The sequence below is a fragment of the Carlito syrichta genome, unplaced genomic scaffold (assembly GCF_000164805.1).
Source record: "Carlito syrichta isolate Samal-C Ts95f unplaced genomic scaffold, Tarsius_syrichta-2.0.1 Scaffold308874, whole genome shotgun sequence".
In the NCBI taxonomy this organism is placed as follows: Eukaryota; Metazoa; Chordata; class Mammalia; order Primates; family Tarsiidae; genus Carlito; species Carlito syrichta.
In genome coordinates this window covers 257,086-274,576 of record NW_007252970.1, presented here as the reverse complement: position 1 = coordinate 274,576, position 17,491 = coordinate 257,086, and the positions used below count along the sequence as shown (strand labels likewise).

The 17,491-nt window shown below is 34.8% G+C and overlaps 1 protein-coding gene across 1 annotated transcript in view; it reads left to right on the top strand.

Moving 5' to 3' along the window:
- The window catches only part of FAM122C (family with sequence similarity 122C), a 42,585-nt gene extending 35,071 nt beyond the window's left edge, over window positions 1-7,514 (top strand). Inside the window, 2 exon segments of the mRNA XM_008066297.1 lie at window positions 6,205-6,301; window positions 7,420-7,514. Coding sequence (XP_008064488.1) covers window positions 6,205-6,301; window positions 7,420-7,514 — 192 coding nt within the window.
- The last annotated feature ends 9,977 nt before the right edge of the window (window positions 7,515-17,491 follow it).

Genomic DNA, 17,491 nt, shown 5'->3' with positions numbered 1-17,491 from the left:
GGAAGAAGGGTTCAAAGTAATCAGTATGTGATACAAAGCCATGGCTGTTGTGAGCCAACTTCCTCTCTCTCCCAGTAGGCCTAAAAAAGTTCATTGTGCTACTTAAAATGCTTAGATGACAGAACAATAAATGACTTCACTTTCTTTTACATAATTTATTTAATATATATTAAAGTTTTAAACCACAAACAGTAGATTTACCAGAAAAATATGTGTTTTTATGCCCGTAACACATATATTCCCACTAACATTTTAACATACAAACTTTAACCTTATTTAGAATTTAGTTACATCTCTTGTTAACATTTTTAATGTTTCTGTAGCATTTTTAATGTCTGTTACTTCATTGTGATAGTTGAACGATGTTTAGTGTTCTTTTACATGGATATCCCTGATAATGACAGAACAAGAATTGAGCTGAAATTTCAGTAGGAGAGATTCTGGTTAATGTCTATGTCTAGATTTGGAAGTTATTAGATAAGGAAATGGGCCATCAACATAAGGCATGACATCTTACTTTCCTTTGATCCCTGAGTGCTTTAGATGGGTAGCTATTCCTGATTTTGGAGTAGGTCCTGAAGAATGAGTGAATAACCCAACATCTGGAGCCTGTCACTTTTTATGTTTTGGTGCTCATACAATTGATAGTTGCTGTTGGAGTCCCTTAACTCACCCAATTATAACTGCTTTAGGTGTTGGCAGCAGTGAGTAAGAGAATCTGCAAGTGTGTTAGGAGGAGGAAGGGAACATGTAATATACAGATTTAACTTAGCTTGTGTTTCAGAAAGAAAAGAGCAGATTTTAAAAGCCTGAATTGAGCCGGGCTCGGTGGCTCAGCCTGTAATCCCGTGCCTTTGGGAGGCTGAGGTGAGTGGATTGCCTGAGCCCGCGGGTTCGAGACCCGCCTGGTCAGTGAGACCTCATCTCTACAATAAATAAAAAAATCATCCGGGCGTGGTGCCTGTAATTCCGGCTACTTGGAAGGCTGAGGCAGAAGGATCGCTGGAGCCCAGCAGGTCAAGGCTGCGGTGGCCGGGAGCAGCCACTGCACTCCAGTCTGGGTGACAGAGTGAGACTCCAACTCAAATAAAATAAATAAAATAAAAGCCTGAATTATGAAGTACTGATTTTGTCTACATAAAGTCTACAAACTTTTTTTATAAATGTAGTTATTCCTGCTGTCTCATTTGTATTTTAATTCTAACCAAATGGTTTTTGGTCCTTTCCTGGACATAGTATTATAGTTTTCAATAACAAAATACAGTTCAAACTCAAAGAGAAAAGCTTGTATTTAGAGTTTGTATTTATGGTATGTATTGCTTAATACTGAATACTCTCATTCTAGGCCTTTCCGGGTCACTGGAAAGCCCCTCAACCACCATATAGCTCTTTTCCCTAAAAGGCAAAGCATGCCTTTGCTTATTAAAGTGAAGCTTGTGTTCCCTGCTTACTTTAGGATGGTGAGAGCTCCTCACCATGGTACAGCTCGTGACTCAGTAGTAAGGACTCCCTTCCCCGTGTTACAGCTACCTTCCTAAATATTTGATTAGTAAGCAATTGGTGCTACAATTGTACACTGCTTTCTGCTTACACAGAGTGACAAGAATGTAGAGAAATCATCCTCTCTAAAGTACACTGATTTAATTCCAGTATCCCCAGCGGCTTCTCCCACCAGGGGGGTTGGGAAGGTAAGAAAGAAGTGCCTAAAATTCTATGTCCCTTGAAATATCTAGGAAACATTAATGATCACCCACTCAAGTCTTTTGGGGAATATATTTTGCCATAGTATATCTGATTCTAAGTGATGGCTCTCCCTTTTTTTCATTTCTTAAAGTTGTTTACATATAATAAAATTCACCAACTTTGAAGTATACAGTTTAATTAACTTTGGTAATTGTGTACAGTCCAGTAACCACAACCATACTCTAGATATAGAACAGTTCACATACTCTAAACAATGTCCTCATGATCTTTTCCACCTCTACCCTCACTATCCCTGCCCCACTACCCATGCTCCCCTCCACCCCAGGAACCCAATGGTCTGCTTTCTGAGAAAAGCGGTGGTTTTAAAACCTCTGTTCCAATTTGATTTTAGCAATATTTTTCTCCATCATTACAAACTTGTGTGAATTGCACCGGTATACCTTCACATCTTATTCCCAGCCCTACGCAACGATGTGCAATGTAAGTTTATATTGTATGAAAATACCAAATTGCTTATAAAATAAGAATTTTAGAAGTAAAAGAAATTATGCTTCCAGATTTTGTGGCAACCAAAGAAATGATTTCTTTTTAGTGAAATTAAAATATCATTATTTGGGTTTATCATTTTTGTATATTGAAAAAAATCAAGTAACTGAGAACATGTGAAGAATAATTCCTTAACCCAAGATTATGCTTGAATAATCTTTCTCTGACCAAATTTGTTAATAAGGATCAGATCTACCTCTAGAACTTTAAACAGTTTCATCCATGACTCTCACCTTGATTCAAAGCAAGTCTCACCCAGGACTGCAGGTCCTTCTAAACTATAGGATTCCAAATCCTGAATCCTTGTAAATCGGAGGCTGGTTTGCTCCTGCACCATTCCTGTTTTGACCATATATAGAGAAAACGGTAAAATGATGTGATACCATGTCCTATACAAAGTCCAATTATTTTGTATGTCCTTAGATCTGTTATAATGAAATAGTCATTGCTTATTTTGTTCAATTATTTTGGTAATGATCATGATGATTTTATTTTAGAAGAAGTCAAAAATCCCACCAACATTATTAGACCGAGTGTCCTTGGACCACTAAAAAGAAAAGGTACTTTTATTTACCAGCAGAAGTAAATAAAACTTTAAATTATTTTTATAAAATATCTAAAATCAAGTTATACAGACATTTATTTTTAAAGGATTTATTCATTTAAAATATATTTGATATGTTACTAGAGGCCTTTCATTTTACCCAAATGGAAATATGTATAAAGATATTTTGAAAATGATAAAGTGCTTTATAAATGTGAATTGAGACTTTAATTTCAGTTTAGTTGGCTGTTATGATTTTCATTATATAATTCACCAATCTAACTGTATTAATTACTTTCTGAAACATGATGGGGGAATGAATGAACAAATAAATACAGCCAGTCATCAAGTATTTTGCTGAATCTCAACCCCTGCTGTACTGGCCCATGTATACATTGATATCATGAATAAGTTGGCCCAAATTAGATCTACTTACACAACTAAAAATATATGCGAAGGTGTATGTTCTTTGATGTTTAGCTTCTTTATGGGAATTATTTTGGGTTAAATATATGGAAGGTGACCCACTTACTCGGTAACAAAAGAGCAGTGGAAAGAACAGAAGTGTGTGTGTGTGTGTGTGTGTGTGTGTGTGTGTGTGTGTGTGTGTGTGTGTTTTAAACTCCCACAGTCCTGGATCCCACTTCTCAATGCTACCTCCCTAAGCTATGTTCTTCCTTCTTTTTAAATACCACGATTGAATTATATATTTAGTATAATGTTTAACTGCAATAGGAAAGGGGAAATGGGTAAATAGAAAGGATATTAAACTTAAAAATGTGTGTTTGTGAAAAATCCACTAAGATGGAAAAGAGGAAGAAGAAGAGCTAAACTATAGGAAATAAATTAAAAGATATTTTGATATTCTGTATATTTGGGATTAATTAATCACAGTCTTCTTAACATCATACGTAACTCAGCATGGACTTTTTAAATTCTAAGAATAAGATTGGGCTGGGCTCGGTGGCTCAGCCTGTAATCCAAGCACTTTGGGAGGCTGAGGTGAGTGGATTGCCTGAGCCTGCGGGTTCGAGACCTACCTGGGCAACTTGGCGAGACTTCATCTCTACAATAAATCAAAAACAAAAAAAAAAATTAGCCGGGCATGGTAGCACATGCTTGTAGTTCCAGCTACTTGGAAGACTGAGGCAGAAGGATCGCCAGACCCCAGCAGGTTGAGGCTGCGGTGGCCAGGAGCATGCCACTGCACTCCAGTCTGGGCAACAGAGTGAGACTCCAACTCAAAAAAAATAAAATAAAATAAGATTGGATAAATTCTAGAAAACACTTCTAAACTAAGCACATTATTTTATGAAGATTTATCAATAAATAAGTTCAGGGTCTTTTGCCTGTGTTGTGAAGTTTGGGCAAGTGTTGAAAAAATATTCAAATATATCATATCAGTTTAAGAGCTGTTAGGGCCAAGTGAGGTGGCTCACAGCTGTAATCCCTACACTTTAGGAGGCTAAGGCAGGAGGATCCCTTGAGCCCAGGAGTTCAAGACCAGCCTGGGCAATATAGCAAGACCTTATCTCTACCCCCCCAAAATGTAATCAAGTCTAACTATGTCAAAATTCCAGATACTTTCAATGTAATAAAATATTCTATGTACAAATGTCTTAAAAGGAGAATTATTTTAATTTGGTAAAACACTATCTTCAGTGTAAGAAGTTGGGGATTTTTAGACTATTTAAAATAAAATATGCTTACATTGAAGATAGTGTTTTGCCAAATTAAAATATTTCTCATTTTAAGACATTTATACATAAAATATTTTATTACATTGAAAGTGCCTGGAATTTTGACATAATTAGACTTGATTTCTGTCAGTGTCTTAGTAGATGTGACATGTTTCACACAAGCCTCTTGTACCTGATTTTCAGCTGCTTAAGAGGACAGCTGCCTTATTTCCTTGAGGTATCCCCAAGGGAACTCCAAAATGAACTCTGTGTATACCACATAGTCCATACTTTAAGTTGTAACCTCCAAGCATACCCTCGACAAATTTGGTGAAAATTCATCTGGCCATTTTAGATAGAAATCTGATTTTATTTATATATTTTGAAGTATGAATATTCATTTGGGAAACATCAAACTATGTCCTATTTGGAACCCATTAATACAAATGAAATGTGGAGAGAGATGGTATAAAAATGAAACAGAGGTCCTGAGGGGGAGAAAAAGCTAAAAAGAATGAGGACTCTGCGTGGAGAAGAGTGTGAGATCAAGATTAGAGTCTCCAAGCATGTGAATGCATATTTCATAGAGATAAGCAGCAGTTACTCCCATTAGGAATAAACAAGAGCAAATAAGGCTTCACTGGGGATTCTAAGAAACCTGCAGAAATTGGGCAGCTGTAAATAACGTTTTACAAGTAATGCTGGTTTTAGCAAAGAAAAATTTAATTTTCTTTTACGATAAATTTGTTTTGATTTCTCATGTTTTCATTTTAAACTAAAAAGAAGAGATGAGTAGTTTTTCTATCACGGCCTATGTGTAATCTGGCAAGGGGCAGGGTACCAGACTTCTTTTGAGCTTTGTGAGCCATGATACACTCCTAAGAAAGGTCCTGGAATCTCTATCGCTAGGGATACTATTTAATGGTGATCTTAGAGTTGTGTCATTCAAATTGAAGTTATGGGTTTGAATGTCAGTTTTTCTCACATTCAGATATAGTTATGTGAATATTAAACATTGAGCAGATTTTAACATTTACATCAAGGCAAAGATTATAGCAATGCAACTTTCTGAGAATAGATGTTTCTCCTTAATCTCTAAAAGTATATTTATTTTGTCCATTGTGTGCCATAAAAGAATTTATTTAGTTCTTTATGTTTAGAAAAATAAAGACAGCCACAACCTAAAGTTTTAAAATAAGGAATAAGATTAAAATTATTGAACAGTCTTACTACATAGCTATATAAAATTATGTTGTAGAATTTAGTTATAATATAAGACAATAGATGTTTCTCCTTAATCTCTAACAGTATATTTATTTTGTCCATTGTGTGCCATAAAAGAATTTATTTAGTTCTTTATGTTTAGAAAAATAAAGACAGCCACAACCTAAAGTTTTAAAATAAGGAATAAGATTAAAATTATTGAACAACCTTACTACATAGCTATATAAAATTATGTTGTAGAATTTAGTTAATAATATAAGACAATGATAATCATTGAAAACAAAAAGTAGAGTAAAATCATTATTAAATATGCTACATGCCTTATTTTGCTTTAAAAAACAATTATGTATACAACATACCTCTACATAATGGTGACTTAAAATTTTTTCATCATGTTTTTTCTGTATTTTTATAAATTAATTTCAATGAACAAATATTATTTTTACAATTAAAAGCATAATAAACGTGTTAAAAATATATATTCCTTGATCTACTATTTTTTCATAGGTGAAATGACACTTGGATATCAACCAAAGAGGCTTTTCCAGGGCACAACCAACATGCTTTCTTTTAATACTTCCCAACTGTCGGGAAATAATGTGTGGTGAGTACTAACAAGAGGTTTTAAACATTCATTGGCCATTTTCCACTTGGTTTTAAAGTCTACTTTGGCTACTATGAAGGAGAACCCAAAAAATGGAATTTATTTATAAAAAATTGTGTATTTATTCTTACATATTTAAGCTTTAGTCACCTTCAAAGTACTCTCCGTTTAATGCCATACACCTACTGAGACACTTTTTCCACTGCTCGAAAGAGTTTTGATGACTTTTAGTGCTTCTGCTGTTTTTTGTTTCGCCTCTTCCACATTGGCAAAATGTTTTCCTTTGAGAACTTTTTTCATCCTTGCTCAGGGATGAGATAGGGTGACTAGGGAGGATGGGGCATGGGGATCATGTTGTTTTTGGTCAAAAACTGCTGAACACTCAGCATGGTGTGGGCAGGTGAGCTTATAAATCACCCATAATGAAATGGGCAAGCGCTTGAAGGAGTCTAAAAAAAAAATTCACTGACTCTTTACTTGGCTTCTCAAGGTGCTAGGATTACAGGAAAAAAAATTCACTGAAACCGAACAATACTAGCTGGTATACTGATACCGATGGGTTCCAAGCGGGGGAAGCATGTACTTCAAGGGGTCTACCCTCCAAAAAATAATTTTGATATTTTTGGGTGCCCCCTCATATATTCAGAAGTATGCTACATTACTAAATGTCTTTAGTAGTTATAAAACTAACATTCCAAATAGATACTATCAGTTTGAATTCTTTTCTCTAACATTTATGTGAGATTAATATATGGTAGATACATTTTTAGAAGCGGGTTTTGGGCGTTAGATTAAGAGGCATTAGAGAAGTCTATAGAAATGCATCTTTGGAAAAAAAGTTATCTTCTGCCCATCTTGGATTTTTGTCTGCTTTGTTGGTTTGAAAGTATTGTTGAAAAGTATTCTTTAAAAGCATGTTTTAATAATAAAAATGGGAAACACAGGAATGGACTTTTATTTATTGTTACTATTGGTTTTGTTGTATGGCTTTTGTGGAACTGCTTTTGTGACTAGTGCCAGTTGTTTATATCATGTATTTTTTCTTCATGTATAGACAAAGCAGAGTACACAAAGAGAACTCTTGAATTCTGTTATCAATGAGTAGTTTCTTCTCCTAGTCTACTTTCAGATACTCTTGAGGGAAACAACAGGAACACTTAATCTTCACCAGCAAAAATCTGTACTATCACAAACTCTCCTTGTCAACTTCTGATACAGGTTCTCCACTTATTTTAGTAGATGAACTTTCTACTAAATGATTCACCTATCCCAAAACTTTTTTTACCAATGGAGATACACACACACACATACACACACGCAGACGTGCACATGTACATACACACACACACTAAGTTAGAGCTATAACAGTATTGTTTGGTATGAGTTAGTCTATTTCCTACTTATCTTTTCCCCTGTCAATTTCCTAAAATTCTGTTTATCTTTAGAACTTTTATGTCTAATTCTGGAGTATGCCCTTAAATTTAGTATAGTAATGTTTTCAAAGATCTTTTTAAATAAGAACTATTTTGCAGATATAATCATAGATCTTTAAGGTGCTAATGTCCAGAAAATGCTACACCCTGACTTTTAAAAAATAATATGAAATATAATTGCTCAACTAATGAACAAGGTAAAATTATATTTGAAAATTATGTACTTAATGTCCATGCTAGTTTTAGTAATATTTTCAGTAATTGCTAGTTTCCACTTGGTAAATAAAAGTCATCAATCTAGGGAAATTTTTAAAACTAAGCTAGTTATACCATACTGATCTATGATTTCCTATTTTGCATGTGAATCCTTGGACATTTAATTTGTTGAGAAGGAGTAGGTAGGAGAAGAGTAAGATGAATAAAAAATAATTGAGGCAAAAGATTTATATGATCTGAAGAGAAGCCAGAGTATATTGAAAGATAATGAAAGAAAATAGATATGTAATTGGGGCTTCACTCAATTTGTACTCAACCTGATTAGCCCTGCCTGATCAATTTTGTATTCTAATTAAGTGTGGAAAAAAGACAATGTTGATAAATTGTGGTCTTTTATATTTTTATGAATTACCTTTTATTCATCATCATGACTACTGATTTGATTAAATACAGGCTTAATATATTAGGGCTTTTCTGCAAAAATAATGTGCTTCCAATTGTTCCCTAAGGGCTATAAATGTTTGTTTAAACCCTAATTTTCTATTCAAAAGTCTTAAAAATTTTAAATTTAAATAAGTACTCTAAGTAATTGGAGGTAGTATTAGCATTTTGAAAAGTAGAAACGTATCCTCATGAAATGAAGCTGAGAATGGTTTAAATTGCCTCAGCTAATAAAGCTGGAACAGTTGTCTAAAATATTTATTAAAGATTTTTTTCTTTTCATTGGAAATAATCAGAATGATGAAAATCTGATGTAGATATGCCCCAATATGGGAAAAAGACTATGGCACTAAGAATTTTTTGACAGTGACCCTGATGGAATTGATCAGAATAGATATGTAAGTGTATGAAGATTCTATTTAATTATGAACAAATGAAACTGAATATTTATGAGATGACTAGGATCATGATGGTCTCCTGAATCTGGAACAGAATTCTATAAGTTGGCTAAGAATAAGTAATTTAAACATTGCCTTTGTTACTCAGGTTTTTATATGCCCCACTTGGTGGACCAATTGTGAGCATGTAAGAGGGTCCTCATAGAATGAGATGTGGTTGCAGTTATGTTTCTTGCTGAAATTGTAGATCATTGACAGACAAAAAGGTCCATGTGCACTATTTTTACTTTAGCTGGAGAGAGTTTTGCAGAGTGTTCAAGTACAAGGATTGAGAATGGAGAAAGTAAACAATAGGTGCCAGACTACTCAGTTGTACAAGGAATTTTTATCAGAAAATCTTGGTAACCTACAGTGTCTCAATACATTTTTCTTAACTCAGAAAATTCCTTTCACTCTATTCAGTTAGTTATCATTGTTTTAGCTGTACACTAGGATGCCACAATTCACTGTAATATGCTCAGAATCAAGGATTCCATAGTTGGTTCTCTACTCTGTTTCCTTTTGCACTTGTGTATTGGGAGGATCCATTTCTTAAATTATTTTCCATTTGTTGGTTTTTCAGAACAAAATGTTTGTAATTTTTACATGATGTATTGTGGTTGATTTTTCCAAATTATGGTAAAGCTGTATTTTGTCTTCCTGAACTTGCCAGGGAATTATATCAGTTTTCTGTAGTGGAAGACATGTATTAGTTTCCTATGCCTGCCATAACAAAGTACCACAAACTGGGTGACTGAAACAATGAAAACTTAACTTTTCTGAGTTAAGTTAAGTTCTGGAGGATAAAAGTCCAAGATCAAGGTATTCACAGAGTTGGTTCATTCCGGAGGCTCTGAGGGAGAATCTGTTACATGCTTCTCTCCTAGCTTCTGGTGGTTGCTGGAAATCCTTGGCTTGCAAACACTTCACTCCAACTCTGCCTCTATCATCATATGGGATTCTCTCTGGGTCCCTTCGTCTTCACATGGCCTTTTTATAAAAATACCAAGTCACTGGATTTAGGGCCCTCATCTTACCCTGACTACATCTGCAAAGAACCTGTTGCTAGATAAGGTCAAACACAGGTTTTGGGGGGGTTTAGGACTTCGTCATATCTTTTGGGGGACACAATTCAACCCATAAGAGTATAATTTTGGAAATTTTATTATGCTCGTTTCATTTTTTTTAAATTCGTTTTAATTGTCTATTTTATGTCCCCTTAAAAATAAGAGAAAAAGTGGTAACTATACAGCATCATTTCAAGCCTTAAGTATGTGTTCATGTATTTTTATTTTACTTATAACCTATACAAAGCAGATCTCCAAATTTACCCGATGATTCATAGAGATTCAACATGAAAACTCACTGTAGTAATGAGTTGGATTCTCATATCACAAAATATATATATATTTTTTAAATTTATGATGACTAAATTAAACAATAGATCTTGTAATTTCTAGTATATTCAGTAAATATCTAATGAATACTTTGTGTGTACAGGAAGCTGTACTAAAAATTGTAGATATTTGAGGATGAGTGAGATACAATATCTGTCTTCAGGCAAGATAACATAAGTACAAAAAGAATAATGATACACGGCAGTCTATGATGACTCTAGATACACATAAAATGGACCCCTTTACTATAAGGTAGGATAGAAAGATAATATTGAATCCTGTTCAATATTATCATTATTATCAATCTGGAACACGATTCTCTAAGTTGCCTCCCAATAAATAATTTATAAACATTGCCTTTGTTACACACCTTTTTTACTTCCCAGACTTGGCAGACCAATTATTATCATATAAGAGGGCCCTCATTGAATGAGATGTGGTTGCAGTGATGTTTCTTGCTGAAACTGTAGATCATTGACAGACAAAGAGGCCCACATGCACTATTTTTATTTTAGATGTAGAAAGTTTTGCAGAGTGTTCAAGTACACAGACTAAGAATGGAGATAGTAAATAGGGGCAAAACTACTCAGTTATACAAGGAACTTTTGAAATCATAGATTCTTAGAATTCAAGGATTTTAGAAGTCTTTTAATCTACCTTTCAATGCTGCAACTTTTTAAAGAGTTTCATACAGATTTTTTTTTTTTTTTTTTTTTTTTTTTTTTTTGTGGTGGAGTCTCACTCTGTTACCCAGCCTGGAGTGCCGTGGCACACTCACTGACACCCCTCTGTCGACCTGCTGGGCTCAGGTGATCCTCTACCTCAGCCTTCCAAGTAGCTGGAACTACAAGCATGCCCTTCCTCACCCAGCTAATTTGTTTGTTTTTTTAGTGTAGATGTGAGGTCTTGCCATATTGCCTGGGCTGGTCTCAAACTCACGGTCTCGGGCACAGACAGATATTTTTTTAGCCTTCATTTGAAATCTTGTAGAATTGAACTAACTCCCTCCCCAAGCCAGTTCATTCTATTGTTGGACAACTGTCACAGTTAGAAATTATTTACATTAAAAAGGGAGGGGTGGGTGTAGAGCTTGCATTTAGGTGTCCTGTTTCATTGACTTTTTAGAATTAAGGCAAATCAAATGAGCTATTAAAAGCATATGAGTTTAACATTCTAATTCTGCGTTAATCTTTGTCCCTGCTCCTTGAATTATTAGTACTCCCACTACAGGATATATTTAATTTCATCTCTTAAATGAATTTTTAAAATTCACCTTGAAGCAACTATATATAGATATCCATGATGAAAATACATGTGTGGTACCTTAGATTCTACGAGGAAAACTAATTACAATTTGCCTGAAGTGTTTTTTAAATATTTTAGACCTTAAAAGTTGAGATTGAAAAATCTATCACATAGGTAGACTTCACTGTCAGATAGTTGAAATTGTGCACTTAGAAAAGGCCAGGTAACCATAAATAGTCGGACAAAGAGTTAGTTTTGTTTTCCTGAAATTCCACAATGTCTCACAGATTTCTTCCAGTGTGGTTTTTAACCCGAGTAAACAAGATTAATTTCCACAAGTGTCTATATAGGTGGAGAGAATCATACACTGTATTGGAATCTCAGAAACTTGCTCAGCCCTCTTGATAGTGGGATATTTAATGACCATGGTCTCTCAGAAGAAATGCATGGAGTGAATGCAGTTATTAAGTTAATCCTATACGTTGACTAATAGCTACTATGTATGCAATTGGAGATCTCTGTGGTTTTACTGACAGCCAAGAAAATTGGTAACATAATTGCTCATGTCAACCTTTTAGGAGAGTGACCAAACTATATTCTTAGTAAATATAGGAGTGGGGAGAGCTGACTTGTAGTCACAGCTCTGCCATTAGCTCTGTGTGGCTTTGGGCAGGTCACTTCATCTCTCTGGGCTTTAGGTGCCAATCTGTAAAATAGAATTGAAGTAGACATTTATTATATTATATTATATTCCTTCTGCTTCTTAAGATTTTATTGATTCTGTGAAAACATCTGCCTTCATCTTTGCTAGCATGACAGTGAAAGTCATGGTGGCATTAAACTTAAGAACACTTTAAGAAAATATTTATTTAGGAAATTAGAGCTTTATACCTAATATTTTTATTATTTCTGGAAACAAGAAACTCATTTTGTTCAGCCTCATCAATACTTTCCTCTCTTCTCTGAATTATGCATGATTTATGATGAAATGTGGAAAGCTAATTTCCCCCTGGTTTCTTGTTTTGTGTGAATAAATGATCCTCTCAGGATTTCCATATTAATAACAAGTTCCCACTGACAAAGCACTCACCATAAAATTTTCTTTGTATTGTAACAACAGCTTGAGACAGAACAAAATAAAGATATACTTGGTATGTTTGTTTCAGAGAATCACATCAACTATAAAAACACTGCCCCCATACAAATTTGGAAGTGCTCATCTCACACTAAAAAGCAGGCTGCTAGCAAAAAGAGCTTTTTATTTTTCCTTGATAATGATTATATGGCTATAAGAAAATTCCTCTAACATCAATGTAGTTTATTTCTTGGCATGGCTCTTGTACTTGGTAACTCTCCATTGAACACAAACAAAAAAGAACACACTTGAAAGTCATAAACAGCTGGTTTGTGACATTTTGCTGAGAAAGAAAATACTTTAAAATTACATTATCCAGCAGAGGAGCCAAATTATACTTTCCATTTCTAGTCTCACTCTTCTGAGTGGAAGGATTTAGTTTGCTTCCTTAACTAAATTTATATTAAACTATGTAGAGGTTGATATAAAGTCCTTCTCTTGGGTGATCTTTCTGTAAGAGTGAGATCTTTAGAAAGGAAGCTACTGAGACCAGTATGTTAAGGCTGTCGACCTTCTTCAACTTGATTTGGAATACATTCCCATATCATGTAGATAAGCAGATATTTTTAAAAATGTTATCATATACAAAGCTGTTGAGGGTATGGGGAAAGTGGTATTTGAATTCACCCTGGTGAAATTCTAGTGTCCTTTCAGGGAGGAGTTTGGTAGTATGTGTCAAACAGCCTCCAAAAGGTGTACATATGTTGATACAGTAATTTTAAAAAATGTTATTTTGTTATAGGAACATGGGGTACAAGTGAGGATTACATAAGTAGGCTACATGCAGGTGAAATTTGGGGTTCTAACTAACCCTCACTCCCCTGGTAATGGCCCAAGTACCCTTTGTGTTGTCATGTGATACAGCAATTCTTTTAAAATTTTTTTCATTTTAAAGATGTGGGGTACAATTCAGGGTTAGGTATACAAATGTTCATTATGCAGATACCCTTGTTGATGAAGTGTGCCCCCCAGCAGATCCCCACTATTGCCAATCCCATACAGCAATTATTATAGGAATCTTTCTTAGGAAAAAATATGGGAGAGGTTGAAATTATATTTATTATGTTATTTGTAAATGTGAAAAAATTTAATTGTGAAAACAACTTATTGTCTTCAACAAATGGTGTTGGGGCAACTAAATAGTCACATGCAAAATGATAAAGTTGGGCCATAAAAAGGAATGAAGTTCTGACACATGCTACAACATGGATGAGTCATGAAACATTATGCTAAGTGAAATAAGCCTGACCCCCAAAGGACAAATATTATTACACCTGTATGAAACATTTAGAATACACAAATGCATAAAGACAGAAAGTCAATTACAGGTCACCAGGGGCCAAGAGGAAGGAGGAATGGGGAGTTCTTCTTAATGGGCACAGAGTTTCTGTTTGAGGTAATTAAAAAGTTTTGGAAATAGACAATCGTGATGGTAGCACAAGATTGTGAGTGTAATTAATGACATTGAGCTGTATACTTAACATGGTTAAAATAGTAAATTGCACGTAAAAAAACAACAAATACCTAATGACTAATAAATCAGTTAAGTTAGCATTTCTTAGAGTGTTTTATGCAGTATGAATAAATGAAGTGTCCTGAAGAATTAAAGAGGGAGTCCAGGGGGCATCCATGGCCAAGTAAGTTTGGGAAACTCAAACGTTTTTCTTCAACATTCTGAAAGCCCAAGAAAGGGGATATGGTATGAAGTATTTTCAAACTGTTTAACCTACATTCTCTTTTGTGAAGGACATCTTGTGGGGTTATGTTATGTAGAATACTCTGTGTGAAACATTGGGTTAAACAAAAGACAGTACATTCGTTCCATGGAAACCTTGGCACCCATTAAAAAAGATGGCACAGTCATATACAACTTGCCATGGAAAGATGTTTACACTATATTGTAAAGTTGAAAAGATGTGTGATTAATGCAGTCTCATTTTTGTTTTTTAAAAAAGTATTTGTATATATTTTATATGGATATATAAATATAACAAAAAATGTTCAAGTTTCTGGGAGGTAGGAGGATGGATGATTTTTATTTTTATTTGCTTTTTGTATTTTCAGATTTTTCCACATGCAACATCTATTATTTGGGTAATCAAGAAATTATATAAGTTAAAATAAATATATTTTAGAAACTCATATGAAGTTATTAATTATGTGAGAGAGGGTGTGAAAGTATCAGGACTCCCTTACTTCTGTTTTTAACTTTCACTAAAGGAGAGTCAAAGAGCCTCTTTGGACTGTTTGAAAGTTCTAGTCACTTGAAAATTCTTTCTGATATTGAACTAAAATCTACCTTCCATCCTTTGGTACTAATTTGTCCTAGGGAATGTCACCAAATAAGCAAAACCCATCTCCTCTCCCATAGATGGACTTTCAGATATTTGGCAGTGGCTACCGTATCTTTTCACAAATATCTTTTCTAGGCTTTCCATTCCAGTCTTTTTTCTTTGAGATGGTTTCCAGACCTTGATACTAAACTGGCCATTTGGCCTCTGAACATTTTCCAGTTTATCAGTAACCTTAAAGTGTGGCACCCAGAAATGACCATAACGAGCCACACTTTTTTTTTGTATCTCATTATCAGTTCCTATAAAATTGTGCTATTATTAGAATTCTCTGATTTAAAAAGTAGTTTGAGAATACTTTCCATTTCAGTGTAACTGTACTCTGAATTCTACCCAAAGATTATGCAGAGGGAGCAGGATTGAAATGATTTTTTAAAAGTAAAGAATTTTTTTTTCTTTTGAATTGGAGTCTCACTCTGTCTCCCAGGCTGGGGTGTAATGGCATGCTCACACCCACCACAGCCTCAATCTGCTGGGTTAAGGCCATCCTTCCACATCAGCCTTCCAAGTAGCTGGAATTACAAATGCACCATCACTCCCTGCTAATTTTTTGATTTATTGTTGAGATGAGGTCTTGCCAAGTTGCCCTGGCTGGTCTTGAACCCCTGGACTCAGGCAATCCTCCTGCCTCCGCCTCCCAAAGTGCTGGGATTACAGGCATGAGCCACCATGCCCAGCAGAATAATTTTTTTTAAGATGAGAGACACTCAGTTATCTATTTTCCTCCCTCTTTTAATTTCTAAAGCTATATAGATGGGTAAAATATTCCAGATCAATTCCTCACCCATATTTCATTTATTAAAACATTTACCAAATGCTGAAAAGAAAATGAGAGAACTTCCATACTGATTGGGAGGGCAAGGGATTCCCTGCAGCTTGGCCAAGGAATTTGGAAAATTTCTTGTCCTATAACTTTTTCTACTCTTTGTCCCAGTCAGTACCAGTTTTTGTGACTTTTAATCAACATTAGAGCTGAGTTAGACAAGGTCAAGCTGCATGCATGTTGATTGGCCTCTCAATCGAGAGGTACTCTGCAAGATGACAAGGACAGGCCAGGGTTCACGGTGACATTTAGGATATCATTTCTTGTCCTTGACCTGCTGCCAGCTCTACTGCCCAGTGCAGTGTACACAATGGTCTTCTTTCCAGCCCAATGAGTCCTTTTATTCTTTTTGACATTCTTCCCACATAAGAGGTACTTGTTAATAGAGCTTGATCAACTATAGGTACCAGCTCCAAATAGCACTGAGCCCAATTCCTTCCACTATCCACATGTGCCTGAGCTCTTCATTTTTTCAAAATAGTAGTTGCTTAATTGCAAGATGCTTACTAGGCAGACATAACTTTAAATCTTCAACTTTTGTTAAGCAGATTTTAAAAATCAATTTTATTGAGGTATAACTTACATATGACAAATTGCACCTGTTTTTGTTTACAATCAAGTTATAAGCCATTTTCATCACCACAGAAAATGTCCACTACCCCTTTGTAGTTAATCTTCCTCCACTCCCACCACTAGCTCCAGGCTACCCCTGATCTCCTTTTCATCATTGTAGATTAGATTCCTTTTTTATAGGATTTCATATACAAATAATCAAACAGTATGTACTCTTGTGTCTGGCTATTTTTGCTTGGAATAATGTCTCTGAGATCTATCTGTGTTGCTTCCTATATCAGTAGTTCATTACTTTTTATTGCTGAATCATATTTCATTGTATGTTTATGGTACAATTTGTTTATCCATTCACATGTGATAAACATTTGGGTTATTTCCAGTTGCGACTACTACTAATAAAGCTGCTTGCTATCAGCCTTTGTGTGAATGCATATTTTAATTTCTCTTGAGTAAATGCCTAATAGAATTGCTATGTTATATGGTGAATGCATGTTTACAAGAAATTGCCAGGCTATCTTCCAAAGTGATTTCACCATTTTATGTTCTTATTAGCAGTGCATGTTCATTTATGTAGTTCGTGTATGTAGTCCATTTAAACAGTGTTTTAATTTTGAGATTTCTACTTTTCAAAAGCATTTTTTGTGTTATATGTTGCTTGACAAAAGAAAGCCATCAATGAAAGTGAGGGAATGTGTTTCAATATGTCTATTTTATTAAAAAATGTTAATCAGATTATATTTGTTTTCAAAGAATTTAACTTGTATATCTTGGGTTTTGATATTTGGCCAAACACAATTATTCATCACTATTTAAAATGGTCAGCAAAGGGGCATACTTCCTTCAAAAGAAAATCCAATTTAATTTAGAAAATAAACTGACCTGACTTACCCTAGAGGTTCCTAAAATTCTTAGGCATAGCTTCATATGATTTCCCATTTATTTTAGTTGACTTAGAAATTCTAGATAAAGCATATTCAGTTAAGGAGAAGCTGTGACTTGGTAAAGTCACAGTGTCCAGTGACACACTAGACGTGTATGTGACCTCCCAAACTCACTTACTGGCAGGAATAGATTCTGACTTTATAGATACCTGCCAGTGCCCTGTTGGTTAGGGGCTATGGGTATCTCGAAAGCTATGA